The sequence below is a fragment of the Prunus mume genome, linkage group LG5, assembly GCF_029339155.1.
Source record: "Prunus mume cultivar Tortuosa linkage group LG5, ASM2933915v1, whole genome shotgun sequence".
Lineage (NCBI taxonomy): Eukaryota > Viridiplantae > Streptophyta > Magnoliopsida > Rosales > Rosaceae > Prunus > Prunus mume.
This window is the reverse complement of record NC_142702.1, coordinates 768,611-791,113: the sequence shown is the minus strand read 5'-3', so window position 1 is coordinate 791,113 and position 22,503 is coordinate 768,611. Positions and strand designations below refer to the sequence as shown.

The window sequence follows — 22,503 nt, the reverse complement described above, 5'->3', positions numbered from 1 at the left end:
GTTAGAGAGAAAGCTTTCTCTCCAGGCGTGGGTTGTCTTTGTTGGGTAGAAGAGGCCTCATTTTATAGGCGCTGGAAATCATCCCTTCCCAAGAAACCCTAATGGTTTCTACCCATTTTGGCTAAGCTTTTCCCTTCCTTTCTCTTCTCCTCCCTTGGCTTTTCCTATCTTGGTAAAATTTCCTCTGTCTATTAGCACAAAATCAGGAACTTTAGGAGCTCAAGGCCCCATTTTCTCGCAGCTGTCTCAGTGATGATTTCCATGCCCAGCCATTTCTTTTATTGCTTTCTTCTCTCTTTTCCATGGCCAAGTCTGATGGGAAAAGGAGTTGGGAAATATATGCTGGTTCGAAGGGTGTTTCTGGCAGCTCGCATGCTAATATTCTTTGGTTCCTTGAATGTTTCTTGCTTGGAACTTGCTCCCCCCATGTCTGGAACCTCCAACGGCTTTGTTTAATGAACCTGCAGACCTTCTCTACGTGGCTTCTATTTTTCCAGCAAAGGGCTGAGGCTTTTGTGGGCTTATTGTGAAGCTTTGCATGGGCCAAGGTGGTTCATTAAATAAGTGGGCTATTGATTTATTACCATCCATACCACAACCCACTCAAGCAAGCCCCGGGCATTCGAGTGGCTTGGGCCCACTTAGGCTTGTAGCGTGGTTGGGTGTGTAATAATGATTTCCTGCTTGGCATGGCATGGCATGTCGCTTGGCATGGCACATCGCTTGGCATGCTTTTAATTATTATGCTTGATGGGATAATTAGCATGGATTTGTAGGGCCGATATATTCTAGCATGACGAATTATTTATTTAGCATGGCATGTGGATTGCAACTCGCATGTGGCAGGTTTTTGTGTACTCCGCTTTACGCCTTTCCTTGATAGAGTGTCATTTTGGGCTGATAATTTATTTGGGCCCGACCGTGGATTTTTTGGGCCTCAACACACTTATAGGAAAAACAATGTATGGCCTTGTGCAGACCTATTAATACATGAGGCTGCCCACGAAAGATGCATAAGGCTTGTCTCGCATCTCTTGCCTCTCAATATCATTTTGTGGAGCTTGACTTTCACTCAATTTGTCTCCTTTTGCCATAGGTACACTTTCACCTGCACAATCTGCCATGTTAAACCTGTCGAGTATTTTTTCTATGTACCCTTTTTGTGATAGTCCTAACAGACCTCTCTCTCTCTCTCTCTCTCTCTCTCTCTATCCCCTGTGATCTCAATGCCTAGAGCATAAGTAGTCTCTCCATGATTTGTCATATCAAAAGATTTCTACAGAAAAACTTCAGTGTCATGTTAAAGGGTAAGGCTACTTCTTGCAATAAGAATGTCATCAACATATAAAACTAAGAACATGAAATGTCTCCCACTGGTTTTAATGTAAATGCCCTCCTCAACAAGTGTTTCAGTGAATTCATAAGATCTTATAACTTCATCAAACTTGAGATACCACTACCTACATGCTTGCTTTAAACCATAAATCGATTTCTTAAGTTTGCAGACAAGATTTTCATTCCCTTCTTGAATGAATCCCTTAGGTTGCTTCATGTAAATTTCTTCATAGAGTTCTCCATTCAAGAATGCAGTCTTGACGTCCATTTGATGAAGTGATAGATCAAAGTGTACCACGATTGCCATAATAACTCGAAATGAATCTTTAGTTGATACTGGAGAAAAAGTTTGATTAAAATATATCCCTTCTTGTTGTGTGAAGCCTTTTGCAACTAACCTGGCTTTGTGCCTCTCTATACAACCTCTTGAGTCTCTCATTGTTTTGTAAACCCATTTACAACCAATAGGTCTACATCCTTGAGGCAAATTTACTAATTCCCATACTCCATTCTTTCTCATAGATTCCAATTCTACTTTCATTGCTCCAAGCCATTCTTCATTTTTATCACTATTCAATGTTTGCTTAAAGGTACATGGATCCTCTTGTTGACTAATGTCATGCTCAGATTCTTGCAAATATATGACATAATCAACTGGGATTACAGACCTTCTAGATCTTTGTGACCTTCTCGGTTCCACATTTTCTTGTGCTTGCTGTAGCTCTTGAGTTTGTTATGAATTTTCAAGTTCAATGTGCACTGGTGTTGCAGTGTTGAGTGCTTCTGGTGTTAATTGCTGCGGTTGCATTTCTTGTGTCATGCTATGAAAAATATCAGCTAGCAAGGTTGTGAAGTCCTCCTTATTTCTATCTATATTCTCTATTACTTCTTCAAAATCAAGGTCTCTTTCTTCTATAATTTCTCCATCATTTTCTATGAAAATTGCTCTCCCAGTTTTAACAAACCTTGTCGTGTGACTTGGACTATAAAACCTATACCCTTTGGTCCTCTCTGAATAGCCTACAAAAAAACAACTTGTTGTCTTCGAATCCAATTTCTTTTCCACAGGGTTATAGAATTTGGCTTCAGCTTTGCATCCCCAAACCTTTAAGTGTTAAGGCTCAGTTTCCTTTTGCTCCATAGCTCATAAGGTATCTTATTTGCACTTTTTGTTGGCACCCTATTTAAAACATAATTGGTTGTTTTAAGAGCTTCTCCCCAGAGAAAAATAGGCAAGTTTACATAGCACATCATACTCCTCACCATGTCCTTAAGGGTTCGATTTCTTCTCTCTGAAACTCCATTTTGAGTTCCAGGGTTTGTGTATTGTGCAACTATGCCTTCTTGCTGCAAAAACTTTGTAAAGGGTCCAGGATTTCTAGCCTCATCAAATCGTCCATATAATTCATCACCTCTATCTGATCTTACCACCTTAATTTTCAAATTGAGTTGGTTTTCAACTTCTACTTTAAATATTTTAAAAGTTTCTAAGGCACTAGATTTCTCAATTATTAGATACACATAACCAAATCTTGAAAATTCATCTGTAAAGGTTATGAAATATCTAACAGCATAATGAGTTGGTGTTGAGGCCCAATAAATCCAAGGCTGAGCCCAAATATAATTCTAGCCTAGTACGACACCTAACTTGGGCAGAAACCCAACTTGGGTACGCAAGAGTTCGTCATATGCGCTTGCACACGTGCCACGCCAAGCAAATAAGCAACACGCCATGCTACAAGCTTAAGTGGGCCTAAGCCATGCGAATGCCTAGGGCTTGCTGAGCGGGTTGTGGTATGGATGGTTACGAGTTTTCATGAGGCCCATTGATGAGCCGAGAAAAGGAAGTTTTGGGCTGCTTGGGAGCCCTGAAACTCAAGCCCATTTCTTGAGCCCAAATATGTGGGTAAGCATAAAGGAGAGAAAATAGCCCATTACTTTGGGAAGTTGGCCCATCCCTGTAGTGAACCAGCCCATTACCTTAAATAATGGCCCATGTGACCAACAAAATATTTGAAAGGCTCCAGCACATGGCTGGAGACAAAACCATGACAAAAGCCAAAAGCCACTCCCATCTGCAGGCTGCTGGAAATCTCCAAACATGGCCAAAGACAAACCCAACGCAAGCCATCAGAAAAACCAAGGGATACTTGAGCAAAACACTCTACAAACCAGTGTACATACTCATTTCTTTCCCCCCATCAGATCTAGAGAAAAGAAGAAAGAAAGATGGCTGAAAATGGGAGTTCTCCAATGAGGCAGCTTGCGAGAAGAGCATTGAGCTCCCAAAAATCCCTGATTTTGTGAAAATGGGCAGAGAGAATTTCACCAAATAGGATAAGTCAAAGGAAGGGAGGAGAAAGGAAGGAAAAAGCTTGGTCAAATTGGATAGAAACCATTAGGGTTTCTTGGAAAAAAAGTAGCTTCCAGCGCCTATAAAAAGAGGCATTTCCTACCCATCATCTCAACCTACATCTAGAGAGCAAGCTTCATCTCTCATATCTAAAACCTCTGCAATTTAGAGCCTCATCCTTCCATCTCTCCCCATTTTCCTTCTTGGTAAACTTTTCCAAAGTTTGACAGAGTTTTCGTTAAGCTACCGGAAACTACCTAACACACCCATTACTTCATCACTAGCTAAAACAACCACATCCAAATAGCAAGCTTCCTCTCTCACCTGCAAAGCCCATCAAATTCGTGCTCTATTCATCCTTTTTCCCCAATTTTCCCTCTTCTGACAGACTGTTCTAACACTTGATAGAGTCTCTGTCAAGCTGCTGGAAAAACACTCAAGCCACCCATTGCCCTCATCTCCCTCCTCCTTTCACTCCTCAACGAATCCTCTTAGAATCCCTTCCCCCATGCCTTAAAAACTCTGTTTCTCATAGGAAATCGCAACCATTTCTCTCTCTCACGCTAAACTCATGAATGCTCAGCTCTCATGGCACAAGCCTCTCATACCAAGCTAGAAAATCTATAAGCTGTTGTTATTTTTGTTGGTGAAGGTAACCAAGGTGTTTCCTAAGGCATCTCTGTCATTTCGAAGCATTTTTGGGGCTTGATCTTAGAACTCAGGCACAGGGGATAATTTCATCAATCTGCTCTTTACAGCAGCCCAACCCATTTCTAGCTACTGGAAGAAAAAGGCCCCTACATAAATTGGCGATTCTGCTAGGGATTAGGCCGCTATCTTCACCAATACTTCCAATGAAGAAGACTAGAAGCAATACACCAGAGAAAATAAAGAGATAAGAACATTTCCTCTTTCTTGTTTTTTTCTTTTGTTGGCTATCTACTTTGCATAACAAGCATAACAAGGGTTACTGACATGTGCCTTTTGCTTGTGTCTTAGATCTCCATTCTCAAGCAAAACCAGATCTTGTACGAGGGCTGGGGGCTTAGGCAAATCCATCATTCATGCCATTGAAGCAAACTACCCATGCAAACTCCAAAAATACTTGGGGGCTTCATGCCAAGCAAATCTGTAAAAAAAAAAAAAAAAAAAAAGGGAGTCAAGTATAGGCACCTCAAAGTTTCTTATGCTAAACCAAGCTATACCTCGGTTCCAAGAGATGTGTGAACATTATTCACTTCCTCATAGCAAGTCCAAGCTATATCATTCCAAGCCAAGTTACATTCTTCCAGCTCCTACTCTACAAGTAAAGAATTTCTGGCACTTGCCTTATTTCAAATCTTCTTAGCCCCTGCCCTATTTCAAACATCATGCCAGTGTATATGCTCTTTAACCCCCAAAAAACTCAATTTATCCTTGCAACAATTCAAAAAACTAATTACATCTCTGAAAGAAAACTCAAAGCAGCCTCAACAACTAGCTTGTTCTCTGTCTCATCCAAAGTCTCTCAGGTCAAGCAATTCAAATCTTCCATAAGCCTTCATATCGCAATACAAGTTGTGAGCAACCAAAATCTCACCTTCATACCATCAAGTTCCTAATAAATCAGTAATAAGATGACATTTCTCATGCTTTGGAACCTCTCAATCAAGCCTGAAAAAGAAACAAGAGAGTACGCTGGCGGATCAGGTGCCAGAAAGGGGGTGCCAAAATCATAATTGCTATTGAAGCATAATTTTTTCCAAAGACAAGTTGCAAGCAACCAAAACTCACTTTGATGCTATCAAAATCCTAGAAAATTAGACTACTCGTGCTTTCTCATGCTTTGGAGGTTCTGAACAAGAGAATACGTTAGCCAAAATCAGGCGTCGGAAAGGTACTCATACATAAAGGGGGGGCCGGAAGCATAATTTTCTCAGAGTGCAAGCAAACTCATCTATCAAGCATTTGACAAATTCACAAGGCGTAATACCAATCCACATGCCAAGAAATTTCATTTCATTCAAGCATTCCAAGCAATTCAAGCATTTCAAGCAAATTGAAGAACTTATGCTCTTACGACAGTACCATTCCACATCATGCTCTCATGACAATATTGCTCAAGAACATGCTCTAGCAATACCCAGATAGCAAGCTTCCTCGCTCACCTGCAAAACCCACCAAATTCGTGCTCTATTCATCCTTTTTCCCCAATTTTCCCTCTTCTGATAGATTGCTCTAACACTTGATAGAGTCTCTGTCAAGCTGCTGGAAAAACACTAAAGCCACCCATTGCCCTCATTTCCCTCCCCCTCTCTCTCCTCAACGAATCCTCTTAGAATCCCTTCCCCCATGCCTTAAAAACTCTTTTTCTCATAGGAAATCGCAACCATTTCTCACTCTCACCCTAAACTCATGAATGCTCAGCTCCCATGCCACAAGCCTTTCATGCCAAGCTAGAAAATCTGTAAGTTGTTGTTATTTTTGTTGGTGAAGGTAACCATGGTGTTTCCTAAGGCATCTCTGTCCTTTCGAAGCATTTTTGGAGCTTGATCTTCGAACTCAAGCACAAGGGATAATTTCATCCATCTGCTCTTTACGGCAGCCCATCCAATTTCTAGCTGCCGGAAGAAAAAAAGCCCCTACAGTTGGATTAGGAAAAGGTCCACATATGTCAGTGTGTATCAATTCCACAAGGTTTGAACTTTTTACTGCTCCTTTCTTCCTTAATTTCGTGAGTTTGCCTTTTACACAGTTATGCAAACATCTTCTAAAGCATTTAAATCCAAGGGAGGCATAATAGCTCCACTATCTCCTTTTCTCCTTCTCTTTTTCTCTCTCTCTCTCCGACAAGATGCTCCCAACGAGATTTGTCATATTCTGTGATGAACTGTATGCCACCAGGAATTCTATCAAACATCTCTCTATGCACATGGAGAAGTCTAAACACCAAAGCCAACACCCGCACCTCAAAGGCCATTACTCTTTCCCTTGCTGATTATCTTGTATTCAGGTTAATAACACACGCGCACACACACACACACACACATATATATATATATATATGTATATATACTGAATTTTCAGATTTCAATTTAGGCCCAAAATTTCAAGTTTTCATATTTCAATTTAGGCTTACAAGACTATAGTGATGATGAGGATGCTAATGGAGGCTTTGAACAACAACAACGAGGACACAACGTAGGAGGCTCTCGAGTTGTTGATCGAATTGGCCAGGACCGAGCCTAGGTTCCTTAGGCAGCAGAGAGAGTGTGAGTTAGGGTGGCGCGGATTGTAGACGTTAAGTCTAGGTCGAGGCAGGTCTATGTGAGTGAGTCGACGCTAGATTTCTGGGGGTTGGTTCAAGGTCACCGATGGGAAAGAAAGGCAGAGAGAGAGCGGAAGGAAGAGGAAAGTAGAGAATGCGCTTTTTTTTCCTTTTTCCTTTTTTTATTTTTTTATTTTATAATATTTTTAAAGATTTTTTTTTTTTTATTTCACTCATCAGCCCCAATTTAATATTCGTAATTGAATTTAAATATTTTTCAAGTCAAAATCCCTACTTGAATTTAAATATTATAAGAATTATTTTTTAGTCCGAGACAACACCAAACACAAGTCTCCGTTATTTTTACAATCCAGCTTTTTAGTCTGACGCGACACTAAACGTAAGTCAGTACTTAATCCAGCTTAGGCCAACGAACCCTCTAAGCACACCCCAACACCAAATAGATTCTGCATCCCCGTTTACAGCCATCAACGTTTCGTTTCGTCAACCCCTCTGAGCATAGCTTAAGCAAGCAATACATAATAGAATCATCCATTCCAACTTTCGTTTCTTCCTTTTTAGCTAAATTTTGAATTTCAACGAGTTTTGCAGATTAATACTTAATATTAATTTATGTACATACATTGCATACATTGCAGATATATATATTAACATACATATGCACTTACAAATATAATATTGTATTTACTCGTACTCAATGTCCATGGTCCATGCATTCATGTGAAATTTGTGGTTGGCAAAAGAACACGGACAATTTGCTAAGTTTATCCTTGTGTTCACTGCTTGGATCCATGAGCAATATTAAAGTCCTCCTTTTGAAATTGCGTTCTTATTCAAAATTGGAATTTGCTGGTGATAGTTTTTTTGTTTTTATTTTTAAAAAGAGGTTCTCACAGGGTGTGGGCTGTGAGGTTGATGAGTTTTTTTTTTTTTTTTTTTTTTTTGCTAGGTGTGTATTTAGAGGTAGTTTGAGAAGATAGTGGGATTTTCTTAGAAAGTGTGAAAATTTGATTTAGAAGTTAAGATGAACTTCGAATATGTGGTAAACAAAGAAAAGTGCGGAGTTTAAATAGGAAATGGATTCAGTTTCAAATATAAGGAATTGATATAATTTGGAAGAATGCAAGGAAGCAACTTTCTCAAAGCTAAAGACATTGAATACACAAACCCACAATTGTCTTCTATCTTGTTATTTAATCAAGATTTTAGATCTGACAAAGGAAAAAAAGTAGAATTAACCCAAAATCGAAGAATGAATTTGTACAAGAGGGAGGCTTACAATTGAAATTGGAAAATTTTTGCACAAACCAAATACGTAAATTTGCAAATAGGATAGAAGAAGTCTGCTACTTAAATCAAGTGAAATCGAAACCAAGGGCATCGATCTGGATCTGGAGGCTTTGCTGCTATAGCTGATTACATAAAGTAACAAATTAATTAATACTTTAGTGGAGGACAGGCTTGAGTGGAAGAATTAATTAACCGTTTATCCTTGTGTTCGAGGCAATTAGATCCTTTTGAAATTGCGTTATTATTCAAAAGCTTTTGGGTCCAACTTTGCGTATACAGACGACCCCATCCCCATGTGAGGCCACCGAAAGACTGTTGTGTTTTACCTACGCCATATTATATTGCATCCCCATGAGAGCTATTGTGTTGTATTGTACCTACACAATATTATATTGCATCCCCATGTGAAGCCACGGAAAAGTTTTCAGAAGTTACCCCACAAACAAACAAGGAACAGTCCTTGAAAGAGAGTTTTCCAAGGCCAAGATTACAAGTTCGTGTTATTTACAATCTCAAAAAACTTCCATACAAGTTGTGCTAGCCTAGCTACTTGCAAAATCTTGGAATATTTTACTTCATCCAAATCCCTTGAAGTCTGTCTGCAGAGAAGAGAAAAGATGGCTTTGATCGGAGAGGCTCTTATCTCTGCTTCCGTCCAGGTGTTGTGTGACAGAATTACTTCACGCGAGTTCGTCGACTTATTTCAGCAGAAGAAACTCGACGAACCACTCCTCATGAACCTGAAGACGACACTGTTGACTTTGTTCGTGGTGCTCAATGATGCAGAAGAGAAGCAACTTGTGAACCCTGCTGTGAGAGAGTGGCTAAACGAGCTCAAGCATGCTGTCTTTGATGCAGAGGACTTACTGGATGAGATCGACACTGAAGCTTTGCGATGCAAGCTGGAAGGTGAGGATCAAACCCACAAATTAACCAATAAGGTGTGGAACTTACTCCCTTCTTCTCGTAATCATTTTTATCAAAGCATGAACTTTAAGATACAAGAGTTGTTGCAAAGATTAGAAAACTTTGTACAACAGAAAATTGCTCTTGGTCTGGGAGAAGTTGCTAGGAGGAAGGTTTCGCATAGAACTCCAACAACTTCCTTGGTTCATGAACCTTGTGTATATGGTAGAGATGAAGTCCAAGAAAATTTATCAAAAGTGTTGCTATCTGATGATGCAAGCAAGGATGATGTGTCTGTCCTCACCATTGTTGGAATGGGTGGGGTTGGCAAGACAACCCTTGCTCGAATGCTTTACAACAACAATAAGGTGAAAGGGCATTTTACACTTCAAGCTTGGGCTTGTGTTTCAGAAGACTATAATGCTGTTAGAATAACTAAAACTATTCTTGAGTCAGTCACTTCAAAGCCTTGTAACATGACAGATCTGAATTTGCTTCAAGTTGAATTAAGAGAACAGTTGAGGGGAAAGAAATTTTTATTTGTGTTGGATGATCTGTGGAATGAAAATTATGGTGATTGGGAGCGCCTCCAAACTCCTTTTAATTCAGGGGCAAGGGGAAGCAAAGTCATTGTAACAACACGGAACAAAAATGTGGCATCTTTAATGAAAAATGTTCCCATTCAATTCTTGGAACCATTGTCACATCAAGACTGCTGGTTGTTACTTGCTAAACATGCCTTTGGAAATGAAAACTATAGTGCAAATTCAAACTTGGAAGACATTGGCAAGCAAATTGCACTCAAGTGCAAAGGGTTGCCCTTAGCTGCACAAACACTCGGGGGTTTGTTACGTTGCAATATAGATTCTGAGGAGTGGAATAGAATATTAAATAGTAATATTTGGTACCTACCCTATGGTACAGCTGACATTCTTCCAGCTCTATGGTTGAGTTATCATTATCTCCCCGCTCAATTAAAACGATGCTTTGTTTATTGTTCAGTTTTTCCAAAGGATTATGAGTTTGAAAAGGAAGATGTAGTTCAATTATGGATGGCAGAAAGCTTAGTTACTCAAGTTGATAATGGGAAGATTATGGAATCAGTGGCTAGAAAATACTTTGATGAGCTATTATCTCGGTCACTGTTTCAAAAGTCAAGAGAATTCAGTTTCACAATGCATGACCTCATTCATGACTTGGCTATGTTCATCTCTAAGGGGTTTTGCCTTAGGCTGGAAGGGGTGGAATCACGTGAAGTTAAACGAGCTCGTCATTTGTCATATGCTAGGGGAGAATTTGATGTTGCTTCAAAATTTGAGCCATTATATGGGGCTAAGTGTTTGAGGACCTTCCTACCTACCTCTTTAAAACAAAATAGATATTATGAAGAATTTTATGTAAGTAAAAAGGTTCTACAACATTTGTTGCCATCACTAAGATGTTTACGAGTGCTATCATTGTCACGTTATCAAAATGTCACTGAGTTACCTGATTCTATTGGAAACCTCATTCACTTGCGCTACTTGGATCTTTCCCACACCGCAATTGAAAGGTTACCTGGGGTACTTTGCAATCTCTACAACTTGCAGACGTTACTATTGTCAAATTGTTCCTCTCTCCTTGAATTGCCTGCAGACATCAGAAAATTGATTAATTTACAAAAATTAACGTTGGCAAGTTGTAGCTCTCTTACTAAATTGCCTGTAGGAATGGAGGAGTTGATTAATTTGCATCATCTTGATGTCAGTGGAACTAAAATTGAAGAGATGCCAATGCAAATGGGAAGGCTGAAAAGTTTGAGACAATTGACTGCTTTTGTTGTGGGCAGATCTGCTGGGTCAAGCATAGGAGAGCTGAGGGAGTTCCCACAGCTTCAAGGAAAACTTGCAATTTTTAAGCTACAAAATGTAGTTGATGCTAGGGATGCATTGCAAGCCAATTTGAAGGACAAGAAAGATCTCAAGGAGTTGGAGTTGGCATGGGGTGCAGAGGATGCTGATGATTCCCAAAAGGAGAAAGATGTACTTGACAAGCTCCACCCTTGCATGAATATAGAGATACTAACCATCCGATTCTATGGTGGAACCAACTTCCCGAATTGGTTAGGAGACTCTTCCTTCTCTAATTTACAAGTCATGCATCTGAGTGATTGTAGTTATTGTTGGTCACTGCCACCAGTTGGGCGGCTACCCTCTCTCAAAGAGCTCTATGTAGAAAGAATGAAGTCTGTTAAAATGATTGGCGTGGAATTCTATGGCAGAAATGGAGCTTCTCTTATTCACCCATTTCAATCACTAAAGAAGCTAAAGTTTATGGAGATGGCAGAGTGGGAGGAATGGGTACCAAGCGCAAGTGGAGGCGAATATGGTCCAGATTTCCCTCGTCTCCAAGAGCTGATTCTAACCAACTGTCCGAAGCTGAGCAGAAACTTGCCTTGTCATCTGCCTTGCTTGAAGAAGCTTACGGTGTCTGGGTGTGAGGTTTTACATGATGAAGGGGCCAATGCTACAACAACCAGTAGTCTTAACTACAGATCTCTTGAAGAGTTGGAAATTGAAGGCGGATGCCAAAAGGGTCTGTTATCATTACTCGTGGGAATTGGAAATTTCGTTGACAGACAATGCTTGCCCAATCGCAATTGTCTTCAACGTTTGAGTCTCCGGAATTGTCCAATGCTGTCTTCGTTCCCTAATGATGGGTTACCCACTACTTTGACAACACTTTATATAAAGAACTGTAAGAGATTAGAATTCCTACCTGACGAGACGTTGGCCAAATTAACATCGCTCGAATCTTTGCACATAGAGAAGAGCTGTGATTCACTGAGGAACTTCTCGGTGAGCATTTTTCCCAAATTGAAGAAGCTTGGCATTAGGGGTTGTGAGAATTTGGAATCCCTTTCCTTCATTGAAGAAGGAGTTAATGAGAATCTCAGTCATCTCAGAGAATTGATGATCTATGATTGTCCAAATTTGATGTGTTTTCAATGTCAGGGAGGATGGCCCACTCCCAACTTGAATGAATTTACAGTCGGCGAATGCAAGAATTTCAAGTCATTACCCGAAGGCATTCACACCCTCACAGCCCTTCGACTGTTGCAGGTGGATGATCTTCCAAATCTGGAGTCATTTGCAGAAGGGGGTTTGCCTCCCAACATCCGAGATTTGTGCATTCGTAGTTGTGAGGGGCTGAGGGCTCCAGTGGTAAAGTACTGGGGATTGGAAGGACTTGTCTCCCTTGAATGTTTTATGATTGGTGGAAGTATTTTGGAGACGTTGCTCAAGGAACACCTGCTCCCTACCACTCTTCGCCAGCTAGTTATTAGTGAGTGTGACAACCTCCAATTCCTGCCAGGAAAGGGACTTCAACATCTCACTTCTCTTCAAGAGCTACATATTCATCGCTGTCCGAGTCTCCAATTCCTGCCAGAAGAGGGTTTGCCGCCATCTCTTCCTTTACTTTCCATCCGCAATTGTTCTACCTTGGAGAAAAGGTATCAGAATAAGACGGGAAAAGATTGGGCCAAGATATCTCACATTCCTGGCATCAGGATAAATGACCAAGTCATCATCATATGATATGATATGAGCAAACTCAGATCACACTCGGGTATGTAATCCAATTAACGTTGTTTTTCAATTACCTTGGCACTCCTGTTTACTGGTCATGCTTTTTTCTGATCAAAATCATTTTGAAGAAGAACAATTTGTGCTTTAGACAAAAACTCAATCTGATTTGTATTATTCTAATGCTCAGTAATTTAGATTGAGTAGTTTAGATTGTAATCAATGTCTATAGATAACCTGTGAGCTTAAAGTTGTAAGATAAAAGTTTAACTTGTCCCCTGTTTTGTAAATTGTAATGTTTTATTATTTTTTTCTATCCTTCTCATTTATCTTTCCCCTGTTTTGTTTGTTATATAAAAAATTGGTTTTCATTGATACTTTTTGACATAGGTGGCATGGCAAAAACTCACATCCGTACTTCCTTCCCCATCAGTTAATCTGTTACCAGCTTGAAGCTTGTGTAGATATGTTATGCTCTTGTAATTCTGATCACAAAGATCGATTTCTTCTTCGACAATGGAGGAATTTATACTAATCACATGGTCCTAAGGAGGCGACTTTCCTTTGCCCTATCTCTCTGGTCCATCTGCTGTTTCACTGCCTAGTAGCTTTAACTGTATGTTTGTGGCCAGTTAAGGAGGTAAGATTCAGCTAGTTTAACCCTGTGTCGTGTAATGCATTGTTGTGTGTGAAGCTTAAATTCTTTGGAGGAAAGAAGAGGGCTATGTTCTTGGGAAGATTTGATGTAATGACAATTTACTAGGCTATTTGGTGGATAGGGATACAATGGTTTTTGATGATTTGAATAGGCAAGCTGCTGTAGTTTAGATTCTTTTGATGCAATATTTCTGTTGTATGTGTACTTGCAGACTTGAGAAAAAAAATTTCCCATGCATGATTTCAGAGTCAAAGCTCATGGTTCATTCATTGATGTCAGCTTGGCTGCTTACTTCATTGTAAATGCCTTTCACTGTTCGATTATGTAAGGATCTGACCAATCATATTCATAGATATTGTATTCTTTGATCCTTTATTGTTGTTTATTTGGTGTTTTCTTCTGAAAGAATTTTCATGATAATATTTTCTTTTCAGTTTTTCTGAAGATGCCTGCAAGTGAGATAAATGGTGAAGGAATCAGAGCTGATCTTGAGGTCTCTGATGCCACTGTTGTTGCAGCATATGTTTGGTTCTCGCAATTCAGTCCCTGATGAGCTTCAGAAATTGGTCGAGGTCGAGGTCGAGACAAGGATGATTGATCGTGAAATGGATGCCATTTCTTCTTGCAGCCTGTTCTCAAAGTTCTTGTTTGCAAATGCTAGATATGAAGTATTTTGATTGACAGGAGATAATGACATTTCTTGACAATTCTAGAACAGTCCATCTGAGTTATTTTGTCAAGCTGCATCATTTAACCCCAGCACAAGTCCAGTTTCTGCTAAGCAATCACTCGTGACAAAATTGCAGCTTCATTGCGTGAAATACCCAAATTTGTGTCCAGCATGTTCCTCGTATTTCTAATGTGGCTGCACACTGAATTTCACGGTTTTTTTTTTTTTGGTCAAGGGAACCTCTATTCATTAATAATGGGAAACATTACAAAATGAGAAAAACTCAATCCAAATGCAGCCCAAAACCAACAAATACAGCAGGCCCAAATATACAAAACCCAAAAAACAACAAAGCCCAGAAAACTTTAAACAAAAAACCCTAGATTTAGAACACAAGAGCAGCCGCCACCCAAAGCAAGCCAACACCACCTCCAGCAGATCCACCACCACCAAGGAGAAGTAAACGATACCAAGGGGTACCAAAGAGGCCGACGGAAGATGGGGGTGAGCAAGCCACCCGCGCGGAAGCGCTCCCATAATCCAAGAGGCAAGTGCAGCCACGAACCACCACGGGAGCGGCGGACGCGAAACCGAAGAGCAAAAGGTGGTGGTTGAAAACTGGCGACGAGACGAAGTCGCTGGCCAAGGGTGAGCGGCATCACAACAAAGGAGAGGCGAGGATAGTGGAGATGGAAGAAATGGAGGGTGGACAGTGAAGGTGGTTGGGGAAGAAAAGAGAGGGAGAGAAGGAGGAGATAGGGTCTCATAGAGGGGGCTTAACTTAGGGAAAAACAGAAAAAAACTAAAGGAAACCGAAATGGAGGCAAGGAGCCCCAGATCTGAGACAGAGCTCAGGGGAAAAACACCCATAACGGGTGGGAAGAAGCCAAAGACTCTCAAAATAGAGGAGGAGGAAGAGAAAATTTCACGGTTTAGCCTCCGTGAAAGGGGCTTATTGTTTTGTCTTTTTTTCTCCTCATTTTCCATGCTTAACTGGGAAATAGATTGTTAACATACATAGCTCAATTTGTCCTATTGGATGCCTAAGTTGATGCAGCAGGAAATAATACTTTCGTTGATATCCCCCTACAATTATTAAAATGATGATGATCATGTTCATGGGCTCTAAAAGGCATGGGCAGCACAGTAACAGTACAATTATAAACCCAATTGATTTTCATGTTTTTGTTTATCTTATTTTCTGCTTTTTGATGTAAAATGGACTTGTTTGACAGAGTTTAAAACTAAAATGGAACACAACCCATTTTACACCTCTAAATATCCTTTAATTATGCTCCGCTGCATAAAAGTTTTTGAGAACTCCTTTAATTATGCAACACAGGAGAGTCAAAGCCGAAAATGATCTCAAGGATGTTGTTTGCTAAACATTTATGGGTTTTTTGTTGTTAGAAGAATGAAGAATACCAAGGCAGAAAATGATCTTTTCCTCACTGGGTCTTTCACTTGGAGAATCGAAGGCTTCTCAAAATTGAACAACGACAACATGCATTACTCTGATGTTTTCGTCATTGGTGGTCACAAATGGTACGCATTGATCCTCTCCTATGCTTAACCTTGAAAACTGAGCAAAACCCATTTTAGACTAGCATGTTGCAATTTATTTAGTGAAAATCCATCTTGGTCACTAAGAAGAGTAGCCAAGATCACTTTTTTAGTTGATGGGTTTCGATGAGGTAGTGCCATTTCCTCCAAAATGAGTTTTTTAGTTGATGTTCTTCGAGGTGGTGATGTCATTTCCTTCAAGATTGAATTTTTTTTCTCTTTGGCTGAGTTTTTGGAACTCATTTTCTCGGATACCAAGCATGCAATGGTGTCCCATTTGGATTGTATATTTTGCATTTTCTTTCCCATTTTCAGATCCAGTGTCATTTACGGATTCATCACCCGAAAAAAAACAAAACAAAACAAAACAAAATACTAGAAGCTAAGCTATGGCTGACTGAGCAACGAGCTGAACTGAAGCTGCTAATTGAAAGAAAGGAAAATGAAAATAGGAACTATGTCACCAAGCTAAAAGTTAACCCATCTACTTGATAGCCCAATGTTGGTGAACAGTACTAATAATCCAATAGTAGGCCACAAGGCCCAAATGACCTATTATACTTTGTTATTGTTTGTTACTAACCCTTGCTTTTATCAGGCAAATCCTTCTACATCCAAAGGTTCACGCAAGCCTAGCAGAGGCAGAGAGCTTCTCAGTGTATTTGGGTGTTGCAGATGTTTCAACATTACCACCTGGGTGGACTACATGTGCCCACTTTAGATTGACCATGGTTAATCAACTTGACACCAGCAAGTCAATAGCAAAGCCTGCAAAGGGTACTTTTCGTTACTGCTCATTTCTTTTTCGTTTGTGTTTATCTCTGTTGTGTTGTCATTTATGGCAAAACACAATCAATTGAATATGTGATGGTTTCCATTCTACACAGTTTAACTTTTTATAGAAGGCTCAAACAACATCATTTCAATAATTAGGACCTTCCAAATTCTAATGCATGCCCTCAAATGCTCGAATTCAAATGGGCCATTACAAGAATTTTTTACTTGGTGGAAAGGGGGGAAATATGCAAATTTGTTAATCCTATATCTTTTTTCTGGACAAAATAGTAATGGCAACTATCACTGGACAGGATCTAATCCATTTCCTTTGTGATGAGACATGCATGTGATGTGAACTTTAGTCATTTTGTGATGACACATTTCTTCATATTGACAGGGGATATATTGTCATCCAGTTTGAATGAATAGGATGCCTAAGTTGATGTTGCAAGAAATTATATTCTTAATTGGTATCATGGTTCAAAATATATAACAAATTGATTTCCCTACAAATTTGAGGGAGAAGTGCTTTAGAGTATAAAGATGTTGAGGATCGTATTTGGGGCTCTAGGAGGCATGCATGGCCACATCAGTATACTTGCAAGTATAACTTGTTTTCATGTGTTCGTTTAATTTCTTTTGTGCTTTCAATGTGAATAGTAGCTTGCTTGACAAAAACATGTCATGGGACCTGACTTGGTTAAAACTTGAACGTGTGGTGCTAAGCACAATATGATCCTGCCGAGGACATGAGTATTTGTTCCTTTTGGTTCAGTTATGGCATGGTATGTACAAGTATGAACCATGACTAATTAGTGTCCTGTGTGCATACTAAATAACCCATTTTAGACTTTATGTCTTTTAGAACTTTAGTTATGTAACAAGCTGGTCATTGTCTTCCAGCTTGAGAGAAGTTTTGGAGAAGAAAATAACTTGAGGGAACTTTAGTTAAGTCAAGTTATTTGGTTTCTTAGTTAATTTGTTTCACTTAGTAAACTTAGCCTTTTATCATGATTAGCCTTTCTCTGTTTAAACCTTTGCTGATTATGGTATTTAATGGACTTGAACTATTATTAGCACTGTTCTTTTATCGTTGGTTCAATTCATAAATATATATCGAAAGACTTCTATAGTAACTTGGAATTAGAGTTCATTTGTCGTTGTTTCTTTATTATCTCACGATGTGCTTTGCGTTCTAAATTATTGTTATTCCGTTCCTTGAATTTCACAGGCACTGTTCAACTAGTGTTCAAAAAGGGCTCAAGTGAGTGGGGCTTCAGATCATTTATGCCTTGTAGTGAGCTTTATGATTGCAGTGCAAGTTATCTTGTGAATGATATATGCATTGTTGAAGCCAAGGTTGATATCCCAATTAAGAGTCAAGACCATGGACCTGGCATTTCTGCAACTCTCAAGTCCTCAATTAAGAAAGAACAAAAATGGTTGGAGCCTTGAAATGTGAATTCTATGCAAATCCCAGACAATTTAGTTGCACCTAAGACACCTTGTTCTGAACTGGTGCCAGCTTTGCAAGATACGCCAGGTTCTGGAAAAGCTTTAACTGTTAACCCTACTAATGATAGCCCCGTTAAATCTTCTCTAAACAAGGTACCTATGGAAGTCCCCACCTACCTATCAGGTTGTGGATTTTAAGGGTTTTAGATAGAGAAAGTTTTTCTTCCACTACTAGAGGAAGTCTGTTCATGGCATCCTTCATTGATTCAATGCCAACTGAAAAGTAGTAATTTGTTTGCTAACTCTGCATTCAATGCTTTGGGATGAGTGCTGTATTTTCTCAAGACTACAAGGGTCAAGGATATGACACAGGAATCTTGTGAACGCCTTCAGCTTTTCTGGGATGAGCTTGAGACCTTCAGATTTGACTTGGGATGGCTAGAGCCTCGAGTTCAATATGCCCTTGGTGTGAAGAGATTGGTGCAAAGGGCAGCAAGAAGGAAGAGGCTAAGAGAAGATGTAGATGATTTGGAGAATGAAATTAAGAGGCGGAAGCACAATGTAGTTGTTTTGGAGACTGAAGTTCAGAGACAGAGGGCTACACTTGCTGTTGCAGAGGTAGATCTTCAGGTAGCAAAGGTAGACTTGGCAAAGATGGAAGAAGACTTCAATGGGATTGACATGGATAGTGAGATTTGTTATGAGAGGCCTTAGTCTTAATGAGGAGTTTTCTCCAAGATCCGAGTTGTATGGGTCTTAGCAAAAGAACCAAAAAAAAAAGGATATGATTTATAGGAGGCATATCTGCAATATATATTTACCACTTGCAAGACTAGGAATTTTGAAACTTATGAAACACTTGAATTAGCTGTCTGTTATATAATGTTAAGAATTACGTGAAAATCTTGTAGGTATGTTACCACTTGAATTAGCTGTCTGTTACCACTTGTAGGAAGACTCTCCAACCTTCCGTCCTGGCAGTGCTCCTCCCAGCCGTCGAATCCAAGGCCTTGTAGATATGTGGTATGTGAAGGCAAGCAATGCTTCCCGTTTGTAGGTATAGGTGATACCTAATATTAGTTCTTTTTAATTTTTTTTTTCTCTGCAATATTAGTTCTTTTTGAAGAGTATCTATCTAATAGATGCAAACATGAAGTTGTGGTTTAAAGGTTATTTCAAAATTACTTGTGAGGGTAGTGTTTGTACATTTGAGCCCGATTATGATATGCTTCATCAGTTTGTAAATTTGTATCATTGCTTGTATCGCTTTCTATTTATAAAAAAAAAAAAAATTCATGAGCAACTTTGGACCACATATATAACAATATTGTTTGAATTGCGTGATAAAATGTTGCCTCCCTCAACAAAACAAGAATGAATGATGGAGGAGATAGACAATTGTATTATGAAGAGGGACGGCATTTGGCTATAATTTTCCGAGATCTATTGTAGCATGTGAAAACTTTGTCTTGGACAAGGAATATGGTTCAAAAGTCATCAATTTGCTCCTCGACATTCAAAATTGATTAATGTCATATTTGGTACCAACACACATTAAAGTAGTCACTATCATCAAATTGTTTTAATATTTTGTCGAACTTGGTTATGTGACTCGTTTTTTAAGGTTATGTTGTTAAAAACATACCTAAAGGTGCAATATGCAGCAGCTAATCTATGTCTTTCAATGAGGGGAGGTGCAGCTGCAACTTCTTATGCCTTCATAGGTCAGTCAATACATATGCATATCAATATCTATAGATTATTTCAAGCATATAATGAGAAAATGCAATAAAATAAAAAAACATGTGCAATATAATGAAAATGTTGCACTCATTTTAGAGGGGTTTATTTGTCGGGTGGTGCTAGAGGCACCAATTTTGGGCACCAACTTGGGCACCAACTCTCTAATAGAGGTGGAGCCCGTCAATACACCGGGTCCCACGCTCTATTAGAGTTGGTGCCCAAGTTAGTGCCTCTAGCATACTTGTTATTTGTCGGCCTTAACCACATTGCCCCAAATTTAGAGGTTTTTTTTTTTGTTTTTTTTTGTTTTGGATTTCATCATATTATTTCAAACATCACATGAAGAGCTAGCTGGCTACTTTGCGGACAGGTCGAGTTATCAGTGATAATGAAATAGTGGAATCCAAATTTTCACTAAAATGGTTAAAAGATAATCTGCCCACCATGAATGCGATTTGCATGGAATTTGAAATATCTTAGCTGCCTGGCCCGGTGCAGACTCAGGGAGGGCTTTAATTGGCTACAATACATTTAAGACATGCCATGCGAATGTTATTTATGGGCCTTCAGAGCAGGACTCTCTCTCTCTCTCTCAAGTACAACCATATCGCATAATTCTTTTTGTTTTTTCTTATTTATCCAAGAACTATTGTCAATGATATTTCAAACAAACTTCATCTCTCTTTTTTTTTTAACGATGGAAGTTGATTTGATTGATAGAAAAGCATACAAGAGCACAAAGGCCCTACAATACGTAGCCCATACAAAAGAGCACAAAGGCTCTACAAAATGTAGCACATACAAAAACCCACTACTAGAGGTGTCGAACGAGTCGTGTCGGGCCGGCCCGTCCTATTTAAACTTGTGCTTTTAATATTTTCGTGTCGTGCTGTGCCGGCCCATTTAATTTATCGGGTCGTGCTGTGCTAGCCCATTTAGTAAAATCATTGATCTCGGCCCGGCCCAAAGCCCATGTCCATATTGAAACGGGTCGGGCCGGACTCGTGCCTGTGCTCGTGCTCGTCCCATAATCAGGCCCAAGAAGTAACCTATTTAATTTGAATTTTTTTCACTTGATTTTCTTTTGCCCTCTAGATAATTCAAATTATAAACATTAAAAATATAATTAAAGGCATGAAATGATGAACTACTTGAAAACATTAATCAATCAAACATCCAAACAATATAAAGGGGCGGAGGGCAAAAAGTGTCCAACTCCACAAAGTCCACTTCAACTTTTCATCTTTAAACAGCTTATTATTTTATATGTGAAGAAATGTCTTTCTTTGATTGTAAGAGAAGAATATATGTCATATGTATTGATTAGATATCAAGTCCAATGTTGTTTAATTAATTTGTAGTTGATATGTTTAATTAATTAAGGACCCAAGTAATTTTCCTAAAATGAAAGACATCAAATATATGTTTATGATTAAAAAAACATATAAACAATGACATTAGATGTCAAATTATTGCATTTTGAATTTTGAGAAGAAAAAAAAAAGTTAAGTGGGCTGGGCTTGGGCCGTGCTTGAAGCGGGCTTGGGCTTGTGCTGTACTTGAAGTGGGCTCGGGCAAAGCTCGGCCCATGTCGAACCATGGACCGGCCCGTCCCGGCCCAAGTTTTCGTGCTGTGTCTTGAGCATAGCCCATTAATATTCATGCTCGTGCCGTGCCGTGCCGTGCCGTGCCTCATTTAAACAAGATGGGCTCATCTTTGTCTTTGGGCGGCCCGTCCGTTGACACATCTACTCACTACAGGAATCATACAGGATACAGGTGTACATTGAAATTGTCTGCTATGGCACCACCCCAATACATCACCCAAGTACATAAACCTAGCACAAAGCCAGCACGACTGAGGTAACCGAGACTGGCACAAGACCAGATACCCATGGATAGAAACATGAACCTCTCCCAAGAAGAGCACCAACAACCGCCGCACCAAAAAACGTAAATTGTTGCGAGTTATTACAAATCTCACCCGAAGTGAGCACTCAAGGCAACCTTCGAAGAGATGCAACCCTTATTTTAAACATAAACAAAAACCTAAAGACTCAAACACCACCATCGTAAAGATCCGCCAAATTCACGACAACAAGGGGTCGAAAGTGGCCAGATCCACCCAAATCTGAAATAGATTCACCATAGCAGCTACAACCTGCAAAGATCACCATTTATGACCAAAGAAACGGCTGATCTATTCAAATCCGAATCACAACTTTATCTCTGTCTACTACAAACTCATACACTCACACATAAAGAACAAAAAGGTTTATGCACACGTGTCAAATTCTAAAGAGAAAAGTTTCTTCCTTTAATTTTATAATAGAAATCAGTAAATTCTAATTATTCTTCAAACTTAAGTTTGGCACCTTCTATAGTGCACCAGGAGCACTGATGCACCATTTGTCTTTTATGAAGCATGTGCAGTGCACATGCCAATTGGTTTGTAAAAAAATTAAAAGAAAACCTGCTATAACAGGTAAAGGTATTAGGTTTGTTCTTTTATAGTATGCAATTACCATTGCCCGTTTGGCAAGTACATTACAGTATGCAATTATCATTGCCTGTTTGGCAATTGCATAGTATGTGAAACATGTTCAAATTTCTTCCAAGCCCTTGGTACTTGGTTGTATAAATGTGGTCTTTAATTTTGTAAACACAAAGGTTTACAGTATTAAGGACCCTTTTTATGTTGTTTTGAACCTCAGTGTTCCATAAACTTGTAAAGTATATTCATAATCTTGTAAACACAAGGTTTACAAGTTCTACAACATTTTGGACGTTGACATACAAAACAATGTAAAAAAAAGGTCCTTAATATTGTAAATCCTTGTGTTTACAAGAATAAGGACCAAATTTACTTCTCCAAGGTTCACAATATTAAGGTCCTTAATATCGACATACAAAACAATG

The 22,503-nt window shown here is 39.3% G+C and overlaps 1 protein-coding gene, 1 long non-coding RNA gene and 1 pseudogene across 5 annotated transcripts; 2 read left to right on the top strand and 1 right to left on the bottom strand.

Moving 5' to 3' along the window:
- Positions 1-8,561: 8,561 nt before the first annotated feature.
- LOC148916566 (uncharacterized) lies at positions 8,562-12,051 on the bottom strand. Its single transcript, XR_016126878.1, has 3 exons — positions 11,910-12,051; positions 10,641-10,781; positions 8,562-9,148 (listed from the first exon to the last, which is right to left on the bottom strand). It is a non-coding gene; the product is annotated as an uncharacterized LOC148916566 (long non-coding RNA).
- Positions 8,864-15,125, top strand: LOC148916565 (putative disease resistance RPP13-like protein 1 pseudogene; annotated as a pseudogene). Of its 3 annotated transcripts, none has more exons than XR_016126875.1 (4): positions 8,864-12,761; positions 13,109-13,358; positions 13,623-13,700; positions 13,811-15,125. The product of XR_016126875.1 is annotated as a putative disease resistance RPP13-like protein 1 pseudogene, transcript variant X2 (transcript). The 3 variants fall into 3 exon arrangements; XR_016126874.1 differs by having other exon boundaries at positions 13,588-13,700; XR_016126876.1 differs by lacking the exon at positions 13,623-13,700.
- On the top strand, positions 14,864-18,555 carry LOC148916564 (uncharacterized). Its single transcript, XM_089051687.1, has 6 exons — positions 14,864-14,976; positions 15,457-15,591; positions 16,208-16,386; positions 17,618-17,782; positions 17,912-17,994; positions 18,187-18,555. Exons 1-6 carry the CDS (start codon positions 14,864-14,866, stop codon positions 18,553-18,555), a joined length of 1,044 nt encoding a protein of 347 aa, XP_088907813.1.
- The last annotated feature ends 3,948 nt before the right edge of the window (positions 18,556-22,503 follow it).

Bases quoted from the DNA above. Each gene is read 5' to 3' on its own strand.
- LOC148916564 (XM_089051687.1), top strand. From the start codon at position 14,864: ATGGAGGCAAGGAGCCCCAGATCTGAGACAGAGCTCAGGGGAAAAACA. The intron at 15,592-16,207 runs GTACGCATTGAT...TGCTTTTATCAG, and splicing joins GTCATTGGTGGTCACAAATG to GCAAATCCTTCTACATCCAA. The intron at 17,995-18,186 runs GTACCTATGGAA...TATTTTCTCAAG, and splicing joins TTAAATCTTCTCTAAACAAG to ACTACAAGGGTCAAGGATAT.